A 14,380-nucleotide genomic window follows, 5' to 3' on the forward strand; every position below is an offset into this window, starting at 1 on the left:
TCTGCTTTTCAATGTAACATAAACCTGAAGCACAAAGCAACAGATTTCCTTTTTTATTTGTATTCCGTTTTCATAAAAACCCTTTAATCTTTTCCTTAGGTGACACTATAATCTAAAAAAAAAGGAATGTGTTACAAGAGCATTTTTTAAAAGGAAAAAAACCAAAACCCCACTCTAAAATTACCATGCAATATTTTGCCTTTATGCAAACTTCCTCTTGCTGAGAAATTTGCTGCACTGTTAATATGAATTTCTCAGGGAAGAAGGGACAGCTTGGTGTTTTTAAAGATAATAAAGTTTGTTTTTAAATGTAGCAAAGGTAGGCAATTCTAAAGGCCCTGATCAATCACTAAGAAGCTTTGTTGTAAAAAAATACTTCTTCAGAATACAAAGCAGGCTTTTCAGAACATTCAGGCATAAAAGAGGAGGGAGAGTAAGAGAGGAACATCACAAAAGCAGGCATAATTGATTCATAACATGTACTGAAGAGATGCAAAACAACAATGTAATTACACACTATTCTGTTTTCTGCAGCTCCGTGCATATGAATTGGCCAGCTTGCATCCCAGTCCTGCTCKGTATTATTGATTTTATTAAGCGTTCTTATATTTCAGTCTGTTGTCAGCTTTACAGATTTTTACAGCAGCAGTTGAAATGTAGGGGAGCTGAATGAACACTTCTTCTTTTCAGTCTTCTGTGTTGCTCCAGATATCAGTGCAATCCCACTGCAGGCCTTCCATTCAGTCCCACTAAGCCTTCCAGGAAAAGCAAATTATGCTGCCATCAAGATAATATCCAATCAATTACGTATATCTGTGAAGCATTTCTTAAAAAATGGTGGGTCTAAGCTTATGAAAACTCTTCAGACAGCTCTTACTGTAAAGCGACACTGATGTTTGCAGGSTTAATTTATGTCTTTGAGAGACATGGTGAAGCTAGAAGAAAAGGAGGACAAGGATGCTGCCTGAGAAGGAAGTCTTTTTTGGTGCAGCTCCTCCCATTTACCTCTATTTACTGCCACGGAGTCCAGCATAGGCTTCAGTTTCACATTCAGCTTCACTAGACACTGAAAGAAGATTAAAAAGAGGATGAGAGAAAAATTACAGACAGTGTATCCACTCCTTTGATGGACAGTCCATGGCATAACAGAGGAAAAAAAGTATAATCTGCACTATGCCCCTACTCTCCTCACTCCCAGCTGCAAATACCTGTGAAAGTAAAGCTTATTGTTCCTATTGAGATCTCACTCATTTTACGTGAGGCTTTAAGTCACCAAAAATGTAAAAAACCCCACATAAGATAGCCGAGTTACCACTCAACTGCTTTGGCTTTCTTGTAATGCTTAAAGATAGTCCTTTTGAGGGATCCCCAAGTGCCTGAGGCTACCAGCTATGGCATGTACAAGCAGAAGTCCAGTGGCTGGATGGCAAGTTGGACAAAGCTGAAATAATCTCTCTAGTGCTAGATTATTTTTTTCCTGTATATGACTAGACCACAACAGTACTGTGCTTTTCCAAGCTGGCAGAAAAACTAATTTGTGTGCGCTCAAAATAAAGAAATAAAAACGAATTTTCTTTGAGATTGCTCTGAAATCACCTCTTCTTTACATACCCAGACCGAAGCTCACAGAGGCCAGTAAGAATCTTTTATCTGGTTTCATCTGGCTTTGGATCCATCCCCAGGTTATGCAATTCCTGCATATCATTGCTACAAGTTTATTTTACCTTCCCCTTTAATATCAACTGCTTATGTAAAAAGATCCCAAGTGCTTAATTTGGTTTTGTATGTACATTAAAGAGAGAGAAGACCACATTAACAGCAGCACTGGATGTCAGGGAAGGGTTAACCAGTTACCTCCCAAGTGGTTATGTACTGTGTCCTTTCAGGACAGAGGAGTATTCTTTTKCAGCTTTTCTGATTAGCAAGCAGTGGCTTTTGCTGAGAGCTAGGCAGCATGCCTTCTTTGATAACATGGAAACTATGTATTTGTCTATGGAAAGAAAGGGTCGGTGCCAGATTAAAAAACAAAAAAGACAAAGAAGACAGCAAAAGTTGTTCTTCTAAAAGTGCAGAAAATTATAAGAAAGGAAGGGGAAGGTAGGCACAGTTGCAGTGATCAGTTTTTGCTTTAAATAGCAGGGTTAACAGCAACTGCTTTAAATGGTCCCCAGAGCCAAGAACTAGATTTTTTTATAGCTAGTTTGCAAGCCATAGGAGCTTGGCTTGAAGTAATTCTTGGTAGATTTTTAATTGAGCTATTATATGATAATTAAGGGTTAATGGCCTGATTTTAAGATGTGCTGAAAACTTGCAATTTCAGTTTACTTCAGTAGGAAATATGAATGCTCAGCACTTATGAAAAATCACACCATGAGGAAGATGCTAGAACTTGAAGCAAACCCACTTGAAATTATTTCCTTAGAATATGGCACAGAGTGGGCAGATAATTTTTGAGTTTTGGGCCTTCGGTAAGAAGCAGGATTCACTGCAGTCTCTGCCCCATAGAGCACTGCTTGGTCCTCATGATCATTCATTTTATAGAATGGATAAGGATTTTTAATATTACTATCACAAKGCCTCAGAACTCTCCCTTTTTATGTCTTTAGTTCAGACCATTTGTGTTCTTTAAACCAGATTTGGCMGAGTCTAAAACAGAGGGGCAGTAATACTGAAAATATCTGAAAAGCTCACTGCCAATACCAGTAGCACCTGTATTACCACTGCCAGCTCTGTGTCCAGAGGCAGCACATGAGACACAGCCTTTGGCAGCAACTTATCAGATCCTTTGTGTGCACAGCCAGTATCTTCAAAAAGTTTTTGTTCAACGTTTTTCCAATATACACTTTAGACTTTAAAAAAATCTCTATAAAATCTATATGTATATAATCTATATCACAAACACCCTAGTGGTTAAATCACTGTTCAAAAATCAGTGTGTTTCAAATCTCTCTAAGGACAAAGATATTCTGCACTCACATCCTCTCAGCACCAGGATCTGTGAGCACTAAATGCAAAATAGGCTGTTCCTGTCATAAATGCTATGGAACCAATTCCAGCWACAGGCAATGGAGCTCACTGGGACTGTGGACTCTGTCTCAGTGTGGCTGTGCAGCTCTTGGCTATGTCTGTGTCCTTTCTGTGACCTTGCTTTTTTTGCCAAGACTGACCACAAGACCGTGATGCTTTCCAGCCTAGCGCCAGGGAGCAATTGCAGAGGACTGGGCATGACCTCCTGCTGTGCCTGTCCCTCCAGGCCTCAGCATATGCCATGGCTTATGGAGACAGCCCTGTCACATACTGTCACAGCCAGGAGGGCTGTGAGTGCTCGAGGCCCTTGCATCAATTAGCTTTGCATTGACTACAGCAGAGACCAGGAGCCCGAGTAGGCTGGGAATAGGTTCAGGAGGCACCCCCACAGTTCCACTGTTATCTGATGAGCTGTAAATGTCTTTTAAATCTGTTAGTAAATACACCTGTATGTCTTCGAAATACAGATCTAAGCAGACATTAGAGTCTAATAACCCAGGTGTGACAGAGGGTACCAGGTAAATAACAAGAATAGTTAACTACTAACATTAACTTTGATGAAATAAATTATAASGAGTATTTAAGAAAGAATAAACCATGTCTTTGATATTTTTACCATAGCACCAGCAATTAAGTCAGTGGAGTATGGAGTATGTACAAAATATATAGTGTAATTTAAAGAAACTTTATTTTGTTACACATTAATTTAGATTAGTGATACTTGACAGTGCAGATTTTGTACTTGGTCTACAAAATGTCTTTATTCAGACATTGATTTGATGTTTGAACCAYTACTTGTATATTTAGCATTCTTTCACTTTGGGACTTTTTCATTCTGATCTAGTCTTTTAATTAAACTGACTACATAATTCCTATAGAAATTAGCTTTTATTTTTTCCAGCTACCAAAGCATTTCAGTGCAGCTTCTCTGATACAAAGTGCACAAATTGGATTTTATTTCTTCTTGAGATGTAATTAAAAACTCATTTGATTACTATATATCTGCCCCTCTTTTAATTATTAAACTCCAGTAATCAATTTGCTTTTATGAAGCTTCTGGGAAATTATCTGAAAAGCAACACATTTCTCTCCCTTCTGGCAGGGTCTGKACCATTTACTGAATTACATCCATAGCACCTGTTCCTGATCCGGATTAAACCACAAATTTATTCCCAAAGCTATTTAAGTTTATTTGGCTGTTGCCTTGTCAGGGTTTTCCACCTCCTGACTGCAGTTTTTGCTTTCCATTTTATTGCACGCAAAGCCCTTGATGTACTGCTCTTCCATGCCACTATTTTTGATGCATGTCCCTTACAAACAGCTTTGCTAGTGATCTGTCTAATTTGGTATCTAGGTTCTTAATGCCTTATTTATTGCCTTCCTAGAAAAAGGACTTGTCTTCACCAGCTGTCTGACATGGAATACCACCACATAAAATGAGTAGCTCCAGAAATGCCCTTTTCCTCATCCCTCCTTGGTGCAGCAGGCAGGCTGGGAGCTGGCAGGCAGCTGGGCTTGGGCGTAGAGGGAMCCCCTGCCTGGGGCAGTTCCTGTCTCCTGAGGCCTGGGACCTCACTGCCCACTTGCAGTCTTTCTACTGCAATGCAGCTGCATTGCTACACAGCAATAGGTACAGGATTGGTGATGTTTCCCATTTTATCCCCTTTACTGTAAAAGCTGTTCTTAGTCACAAAGTGATAAAGTGTGGCGGAGGCACTGCCTGCTCCAGCTTTAGGAAAAGCCAGAGAGGTTTGCAGTTCCCTTCTACATCCCTGTATTGCCTTAGACGTGTGACTAAGCTGTTTGTCTTTTGTTAMTGTATAGCAGTGACTTTTTCTTAGCACCTTCAACTATTTAGATGTCTTTTGAGACTATGTATTACTCTGCCCACAGCATTCTTTCCCAAGGTGTAGCTCTGCTTACATATAAGCTTCTACAGCACAAGAAAAGGTTAAAGGCACTTCAGCACTTACTGTGTGCACCTGAGAGAAGGGCAGGGCTGCTTGAAGGAAACAGCTCAAAATGGGGAAGAGCATAAGATACTCAKAGGAAGCTATTTATGAGGGAAGGTAAGGAGAGCAGACTGGTTTGTTTTKGGGGTTTTTTCTTTCCTTTTGTATAGAGATATATATTTTGGTAGATAAAGCATAGAGAATGCAGAAACAGTTGCAGTAGAAACAAACCCCTTCAGGGAAAGGCTGATGGGTAGCAGTGGAGGCACTTGTGCCTCTGGGTACCAACCTCCTGGGTTGAAGTGGGGTGGGGGGGGGGGGGGGGGGGGGGAGAAGGCTTCATCTGCTATATCACCTTTATCTCTGGGGAAGGACATGAGCTGAAACTGCCAAGATGCAGCACAGATGAGGTCAGAGGCTCAACTGTTGCTAAAACAAAGAAAAAATTTTGGTGTATTCTAAGATTAGTACCAAATCTCTTTAAAGAGGAGCACAATATGTCCTAATTTAGAAACACTGCAGGACTTTCAGTATATATACTTTTCTTTTTTTCCCCTCCCTGCCAGAGATCCTCATCCAAATATTGACCAATTCTGACCTTGCTTAACTTACAAGCTTTGACAAGATTACAGCTCATGAAAGTATGGTTGCGAGGCTAATATTTGTAAAGTGAGTTTATGGAATAAGACCATATAAATTCATTTTTATGACTGAGCACATATAAAAAAGTTATAGGTCTCAATGTTCACTCTACTTTGGAACCCAGTGGTTTCTAATGAATCACTTTTATTATGTAGGCATTTTCTTAGTTGGAAGGGAGGACCAGTGACCGAGAAGCCACAGGGATAAATTCAGACTCAGTGTAAGCATATGAAGCATTGTTGAAGTCAAGAGAGTCATGACCAGTTACAGCAAAGCTGAATTGGACTCCTGAGTTTTGCTGAAGTGGCTTTCACATGAGAATACATAGGCAAAAGGTGAGCCATCTATCTGAAAGTCCTTGAACTTCAGATTAGTTCAAATGAAAGGGAACCTGTGCTGCAGTCATCCACAGATTTTATCTTCATAATACAAATACTTAATGGAAGTTACTTTGAAAACCCAAAAGTATTTCTGTATTTATGCCCATATACTAAACYTAAAAAGATTGCTAGAATTCTATCTTCCATAGTAGAATACAAAAGATAAAGTCATACAGAGAAGATGCAGGGATTAACTATTATGAACCTTTGACTTTGTGTATATGAATTAATTATTTGCCCTACTGATCCAGAACTGTATTCAATCATTATGTTCTGCAAAAAAATACAGGATTTGTGAGGGAGTTTGAGTTAATGGAAAAAAAAAATATTGCAATTTCCTTGTGGTTGAAGGGGACTTTGTTTAGTCCTTCTAGGGCTTACTGCGGAAGGGTCCAGGTCATCAAGTACATAATGCATTAGTGCTTTACTTTTCCGTTTCTGCCAGGGARTTTTTTTCTGACCTAAAAATGTAATTAGGTGAAATGAATATACTACTAATTTCTCTGATAGAAAACAGGAGTTTCTTTTAGCTTCTCTCTAAAAATTGTTGGTGGATGGAAGCCAGTTGTGACTGGAAAGGGATCTAATACACGCACAAGTGTTCAGCTCTTCCACTATGAATTAGTGTTAAGCTTCTTTCTAGTGCTGATACACTAGCAAGAATAACACCGTACTCCTTTGGAAGTAAACATACTACAGAGGGATGATTATAAAGTAAGATTCACTATTGGTGAAATGTACTGCATACTTCATGGATGAAAGTATATACAGAGCTCCTGGCAGCCAAATGTGCTCTGACCAGTATCAAGCACATTATGCTGCCAAAGGGAGAGTGATTCTGAAGGACTGGGACCAACTGATGTAGCTCAGCTGATGTATTGCTACAGTTGCAAASGATTCATCTGTTGTTCATAACAATTTCATGAAGTCAAGGGTTTGCTCAGAAGAGTTATTATTTCATAAACAACTTCTTATTTAACGCTGCTGTTTATGGTTTTGATTCTACATYTAGAGCATGCAAGAGAGACCATGTTTCTCACTCTTTTCCTTTCAACATTTCAACCAAGCAGCTGATCAACGTCTTCTGCCTTGCTATTAAATGGATTTTGAAAAATTCTTCAAATCATATCAGTCTCATACGCCGATTTAGTTCTTTGAATTTACCCTCAGCTGGGAATTCTGCAGGCAACTGTGATTCTGTTGTGTTAAACACTTACTTGAAGTGTTTCATCCATCATCATTTCTAGTCCTTTTCTGATGCAATGTAGTTTGTKCTTTGTCTTCCTTGAAAACTGAATGGCTGTTAAATTATCCATTCATCTTCTTTCAGATTACCTGTACAATTTGAGTTCCCTCTATTGGCCGTCTCTTCTACCTTATCTGCCRACTTTTCAATCTACTTCCTCAGATCTTTATATATGTTTCCATACATGATAGCCATGTCCTTCACAACACATTGGGCAGATAATTCTAAGTAAAACAGCAACAGAAATGGTAATGTTATGAATTACTCAATTTTTCTCACAGATTAGGGTGAAGGCCTTTAGTGAAGCTTAGCTTCACTGAAATCAGAGGGAACTATTTTTCTGTCTGCTCCCAAACACCTTTGTTGATGAACTGCCCTTTCACTGTTTTGGCTAAGATGACTCTGAGAAGTAATCTGAAGCACTCYTGTCTGAATGGAAAAAATACTCCTTTCTGCTGCCTCTTCTAAAAATTTTGGAGAAACTTGTAAATTCTTAAAAATTGTTCATAGTAACACAGTATTGCATCAAAAATCTCACCAAGTTATGAAAATCATAGCAAAAATAATATTCTCCTAATTTTCAAAGGCAAAATTTCAAAGGAAGCAGAAAAGGAGGATCAGGATCTYTGTGTCTGTTGTAAAAAGATATTTATGATAGTCACAGACAAAAAAATCTTTGCTCTGAAACCACCAAAACTGTGCTTTACCATATTATACTCTGAAAGAGTGATGGATTTAGATGGAAATAGCAAATTAAATAATTCTTCTTTTCCTGGTTTTTCTTTTTGTATAGCTCTTCTTAACCTTTTTTATTAGTAAGAAAATAGCAGAAAAAGACCTCTCAGATTAAGGGCAATAGGTAAGAAAAATAGTTTACTAATGCTTATTCCATTACTGGAAGTTTTAATACTGGGATAGTATCTGAGTTCTCTGAAAGTTCCAGAGAATTMATTCTGGGTGGCCTAATTTAAATTCATCATTAGTAGACAAGAAAAAAAAAGCAAGGAAAAGTGCTGAACCTACTTAAGTTCCTACTTCAATGCTACAGAGAGATCCTTCAACTGTGCCAAAAATCTCTTTTCTTTGGGCCAAACCCTTATTTCTAGGATAATTCTTAGCTACCAACTTCCCCCCAGCACTGGCATTTGGCCTGATTAAGTTTCCTCTGAAGCAAATTTCTTACAAACACAGCAGAGTATKTTGCACCTGCTCTTCCTTGGATAATATTACCCACTGGATTTCAGCAGAAAGGGAGACTAATTTGATCTGCCAACATCTGTTTGATCTGCCTCAGTCCCTGGTATCACATACTGCATCCTTGGCTGATGTGCCTTACAAATCCTTGTCATCCGGGTGCTCTCAGGAAGCATAAATGCATTATCTCTCACTCTCTGTGTCTAAATCAAATGTCAGAAATAAACCCTGCCAAAATGTGCATCTTTATGATATTCTTTAGGGTTTATTGAAAGTTATCCTCCTCTTCCTTCAACATGCTACAAAGGAAARGCTGGCCTCAATGAGAACCACACACAGCTGATCAAATTGCTTTCATTGAACAGATTTTTCCAAATAGCTTGGTGCTGATTTTTTTTGTTATTGTTGTTTTGTTTTGATTTTTGTTAAAGTACTTAGCAAAGTATGAACATGTTCCATGGACTGTCTATATAGTCTTATGGTGATAGCAAGTGAGTTCCCTGCCCCCTGAGTAGTTGCAAACTTAAAATATAATAGCAGTGCCCTGACTTTTGTATCAACAATCCCAGGTATGGGTGAATGGTGGAAAACTGTTTCCAAAATGTTCATATAAATAAAGTCTCCTTGGTTAAATGATTTTAAAAGCTTTTCAGTAACTATATAGACAGAACAGAAATATCTGAAGGAAGAAGTCATAATTTTGGCTGCATCCAGTGACTCTTGCCTGGGTAAGAACTGAGCCATGCCATACAGTCCATTCTGAACAAGCAGGGCTTCTTAGAGGTCCAGGCYCTGAATTTCTTATACAATATTTTGTCATGCAAAATTGTAATTGAAGGACAGAGGGAAAGGGATAGAAGTGGTAACTGAGGAAGGGCGGCACCAGCATATAGCTGTATAAGCATGATTGTTGAAGTATAACTTTTGAATGTTCTCTGCAAAGGAGAGACTAATCTCCTGTTTTATAATTTTAAGTCAAGTATATACCTTTGGAAAAAAGAAAAAYCACTGTATGTGAATGTACCTCCAACTCAAAGTCAGTTTTTGAAGCAGAGGAGTTAAAGCACAGAGATAACCATGACTATTGAAGATTGCTGTGTATTTTTCTGTGCTTTGTAGAGGCTGTACCATTTATGACATATTGTGCATTTAATCTAATTTTACAAGCAGAATAGGTGCTTTTGCAGCTACATCATCATAGGCAAYAAATAGATTTAATTACAAGGGCAGACATTATCTTCTGTGGAAAGGTAGGCATATCAGAGTTCTTGGAGCTGGAGACAGAGTGATTACATTTCTCTCTAAGTACTTCAAACAATGTGATAAAGAAGGAATCTGTCCCTCCACATTCCATTCAAAACACTTAAAGTACTTGCTAGGCTGAATGTTTCCACTCTCCCTCTCCCAGGTTCCCCCTAGAATCCTGGGTAGAGTAATGCAAATTCAATTCTGTAGATACTATTGTATGTTTGAATACCCAATACCCAAGAAAATCTTGAATAGCTCTAAAAATAGCACTAAAATAGAGCAGTTCAAGGGAGCACCAAGGTAGAGGTGAGCAGGCCAATCTCAGGAACGAATAAGCTATAAAAGCCATGAGCTTCTTTATCTTCCACAAAGACATCTCCCTTAAATTTAAATAGCTGCTGTCATTGTCACTGACTACCTGACTATGTATTTATCTGCCCAGAAGCAGAGTGCATGGCCTTTGGCCCTGCTATTCATGGCGTTACTGTCTCTGCCTAACAATACCCTGAACAGAGCTGGGTTTCTCTTAGCATCTTTTGTTTGATGTGAATCGCTGAAGCTTTGATGTTGTTTGTGAGAAATATAATGATTTAAAAGAATAAGATCCTCACTGTCCCACTCTGTGTGCTCCCCACAGAGAAATCTAATCTGGGTTGGGAAAATTCCGTGACTGATCCTGTCTTAGGTAGAYACAAACATCAGAGTACACAAGAGAAATCTGTTATGTTGAAACTCTCTCTACTGGAAGGTCAGAGAGGTAATTTGTCTTAATGATCAAAATTCCATTTCCTGTTACACAAACATTTATGTTCAAATAGGTACAGAATACTTYCTCTGTGTTGTGAACACAGCTGTCAGCATAGCCACAGTGTTTTATTTTCAGTGGGATGCTTCAGATTTTCTGCTTTAGCTGCATGTACTTCCTCATTATAGGACATTCTAACAAAATAAGGGATTATTTTATACAGAGGCTACATTAGTAGGTTTGAAATGCTGTACAGTTTCAAAAAAGTGCATTTTTCTTTAGAAATTATTATTCTAATAAGCTTGTGTCTCATCTCTACTGATACATGCTTTTTCTTACTGTCATTTTTGAATGATGATGCAGTAAAGGGTAACTAAAGCCTCTAAAATTTGAGATTCATTGTAAATGGATGGCTGTTCTGCTACTCAWGCAAAGGCTCCACTGTTACATAAAAATATTCTGATCTGTGATGACTACAGTAACAAAAAAAGTAAATTAATAAAATTATARTGTCCTAAGTGTAATAAAATGCAATGAACAAAAATTGAAATGCTTTTTTTTCACAGGCCTTTGATCCACAGGGTGAAGGAAATGGATTTGATTACTACGTTATTATGAAATTGGAGGTGACTTGATTCCTACATTATGCAGCAGATAGGGGAGAGAGCAAGGGAGCAGAGCCATGGCTTACCTTGTGCCAAGAGCAGTCAGGTTTACAGASCAAGCACAAAGGTTTTGGGTTTAGATACCTGGATATGGGAAAATTCCATAATTCCAGAAATTATTTTTTAAAAAATATATATCTATATCCGCCTTCAGTCTTTACAATAGCTCATGGTGTAGTACATTTAGTGTATCACTGACCTTTCTTCTGGGTGGGATGGGCATTCCAAGGGGCAGTCAAACAGGACTGCTAATGGAAATTGCATAGATCTTGTTGATTTGCTAGTCACCTGTAAACCYTCTCACAAAAAGGGGCCAAACTCAGGAACAGTTTAGCCAGGTAAGCAAGGGATGTGATACACGCGCCCCAGTTAAGGAGACTTCATYATCCTTTACTTGGGAGAACTACTGCATCTCCAAGCGAGTTGTCTTGACCTACCTTAAGGAAATGCAGAAAGCAGAGCAGATGGAACCAAATCTCCACAAAGGATGTTTCAGAACTGAGGAAGATAAGTCTAGAAATGCTGTAGCTCTAAAATATGCTGCAAAGTTTRTATAMTGTTTTAAGCATGAAGCATTCCTCGTGGGCACTCTGGTGTAGCCTTGTTCATAAGCTTGGACTGSAGAGATGATACGGTTTGTTTTGGTACTGTAAGAGGCACTGGGATGGTGCCAGACCACTCCTGGAAGTTTGGGCTGTGGAGTTCCTTCAGTATTGCACACCTCAAATGTCTGCAACTGCCAGGAATAGCCTACTCTTTGGAGTTACTTTGAGCAAAGACAATTTCAGGGAGCTCTGCTGATCTCACATGTGATATTATTGGGAGTTGCCAGCATTCACTGGTTGCTGGGATCATCTCTGCTGTGTCTGTGTGAAGTAACACAGAGCACAGCATTAGGTCCTGCTCTAGCAAGTGCATTGGTAGGGATTGGTGCTTTTCTCACAGCATTCCCTTTGGGGCTCTGGATGCTACAGAATCCCACACCGATTCAGGATTTCTAATCACTAGCATGGAAAAAAAATTAATACAAAAGCCTTGATTTTGTTCTCTATGGTTTGAYGTTGTAATTTTGGTATGAAAGTAAGTGTCAAATGTTTGTGGGTTTTTTTAAACATACAGTTTTTCTAAGTATTGTGGTAGTGAGCTATAGGAGTACTGCTAATATTTTACTGATTTATCAGCTGCCACTCCATCTCTTTATATTGCATTTGTAATGATGTAATTTGTTCTCTCCCCACATGCAGTTCCTACAATGTATTACAATGGCAAGAATTTTAAAGAATGTATTAAAAAACCAACCCCCAACCCAAAATCTAGGATATGGCCAGAATTGTAGCATTCAGCCAGCCCTAAAAAGAGGATTTAGAATGCCTGAATACTCTGCTGATGTGATATGTGTATTGGAGTTTGATTAAGCTGGATATGAAAATTAAAACTTGGTTCCACATTGAAGAGAGAATCCCCTGCAGTGCGATACTATGGCAGCAAGTTTCTTGTTTACCCCTAAGGCTGGTGCTGCTATGACTTCCAGGTTTGATGGTGTCTCTTYTTTAAGTTGTTGAGCAGCAGGCTAATGGCTGCACCGCATGATGCAAGCACAGTAGAAAGCAGGGAAATCAGATGTGAATATATTCCCCAGAGATCTCCTGCTAAGATGGAGCTAACTAACCAGAGCTTTAGTGCTCAGAYGTAGTTTTCTCATGCAGAGGATGGACTGATTATCCGCTCTTTCTGCCTTCCTGTACATTTTTGGATTACAGATGCTATTAGAAATAATGAATTCTGGTACAATATGCATTCTAGTATAATATGTGCTATTTTATTGAAARGAAAATTATTGTTAAAGAGTGTCTGTCCAAGATCATTGTCCATCRTCACTCCCCCATATTGTCCAAAATTGCCTTGGCATTTTACACTATATAGGTTTATATTCATCCTCTGTGCTCACTTTGTTTAAAAATGGTAGCTGTAGTTTATTTCACCAGGACAAAGACTGACCTTAGAAAGGGACAGGATCTCTGGGCAAAGCAGCAAYTGGACTTGCTGCTTACACAAGTCTGCTCTCTGTGTCACACAACAGGATTCCATTGCTGTGGGTAGTTATTTCATTTTTGCCATAGTGGAAGYCTCAGATGCCACAAGGTATAGAGGGGAGAGGGCACACTGTCCTTATGGGCCTTCTTACATCCTTCTTGTATGATATTGGTGATATATGTGTTCTATAAAATGAAAGGAACTGCCAATCCATTTTTTTTGAGTGCAGGAAAGCTACAGTCAAGCACAAATTAATCATTTTAATGTTAACATGGGAGCTGGTATTGCTGCCCTATTCATTGATTCGAGGTCCTAGGCAGTTTAGGGTGCAGTGGGAACAGGGAGAACTTGCTGCAGTTCCCCAAAGGTGTTGGGTGAGAACATCTTGCTGTTTTCTCAGATATCCGTGGCCAGTCTTTGGTGGCATAAGGCAGTYTTTGTGGTTTCAGTCAAATCCTGAAGCTGTTTAATCCAAACAGGCAGAAGCATTGTTCTGGTAGGAAAAAAATCTTCATGAAATGGTGGTCAAGCATTGGAACAGGCTGCCCAGGAAGTGGTGGAATCACCATCCCTTGAAGAATTCAAAAAACCTGTAGATGTGATGCTTAGGGATATGGTTTAGTGTTGGTTTAATGGCTGGACTCAATGATCTTAGAGGTCTTTTCCAACCTTWAAGATTCTGTGATTATCTCCAGCCTTAATAAAGGAGTATTTGTRTGTTYACACACCGTATGCCAAGCACCMAGGCATACTTCACCATGATGAGAAYCAGTTTGTCTCAAACATAAAAAAGCAAACAATTGCTCTATTAGTTTTATAACTTGGAGAGGAATTATGTTTACAGACATGACCACCTTCAGGGAATGTGAAGATTTCTCCATGGAATTCAGACTTTTCGTAAAGTCCCAGTAAGATAAACTTTCAAACAGCCTTCAAGGCCACTCTAAATCTAACTCTTTTTTCCCCAGAGAGACAAGAACAATCTTCTCTGGACTCTACAGGAGCAGTAAGTAAAAATTACCTCATACAATGGCATGCAGATGCTATCAATCCACTCGAGCTGCAACCTGGGTAGTTCATGTTTCCTGTTCCGATCAAAAATGGCCTGAATTGAGAAGGGAGCAAAACTGTCATGCTTTATTACACTGGAGTATTTTACAGACATATCATCCAGCACTTTGCAGCTATGATCAAAGTCCCACAACCAGAAYACTTTGTAAGCCGTAATCAATCTTTGCAGCTGTCTT

The 14,380-nt window shown here is 39.0% G+C and overlaps 1 protein-coding gene across 1 annotated transcript in view; it reads right to left on the reverse strand.

The window, feature by feature from the left end:
* Positions 1–14,380, reverse strand: part of PDE11A (phosphodiesterase 11A) — a 107,795-nt gene continuing 93,415 nt past the window's right edge. Inside the window, exons 19-20 of the mRNA XM_057363719.1 lie at positions 14,155–14,238; positions 1–1,066 (exon numbers count right to left, since the gene is read on the reverse strand). Coding sequence (XP_057219702.1) covers positions 905–1,066; positions 14,155–14,238 — 246 coding nt within the window. The 3' untranslated portion in view covers positions 1–904. The remainder of the gene's footprint in view (positions 1,067–14,154; positions 14,239–14,380) is intronic.

This window comes from Malurus melanocephalus, unplaced genomic scaffold (genome assembly GCF_030028575.1).
Source record: "Malurus melanocephalus ecotype Western Australia unplaced genomic scaffold, MMel_1.1 scaffold_30, whole genome shotgun sequence".
NCBI classification, from domain to species: domain Eukaryota; kingdom Metazoa; phylum Chordata; class Aves; order Passeriformes; family Maluridae; genus Malurus; species Malurus melanocephalus.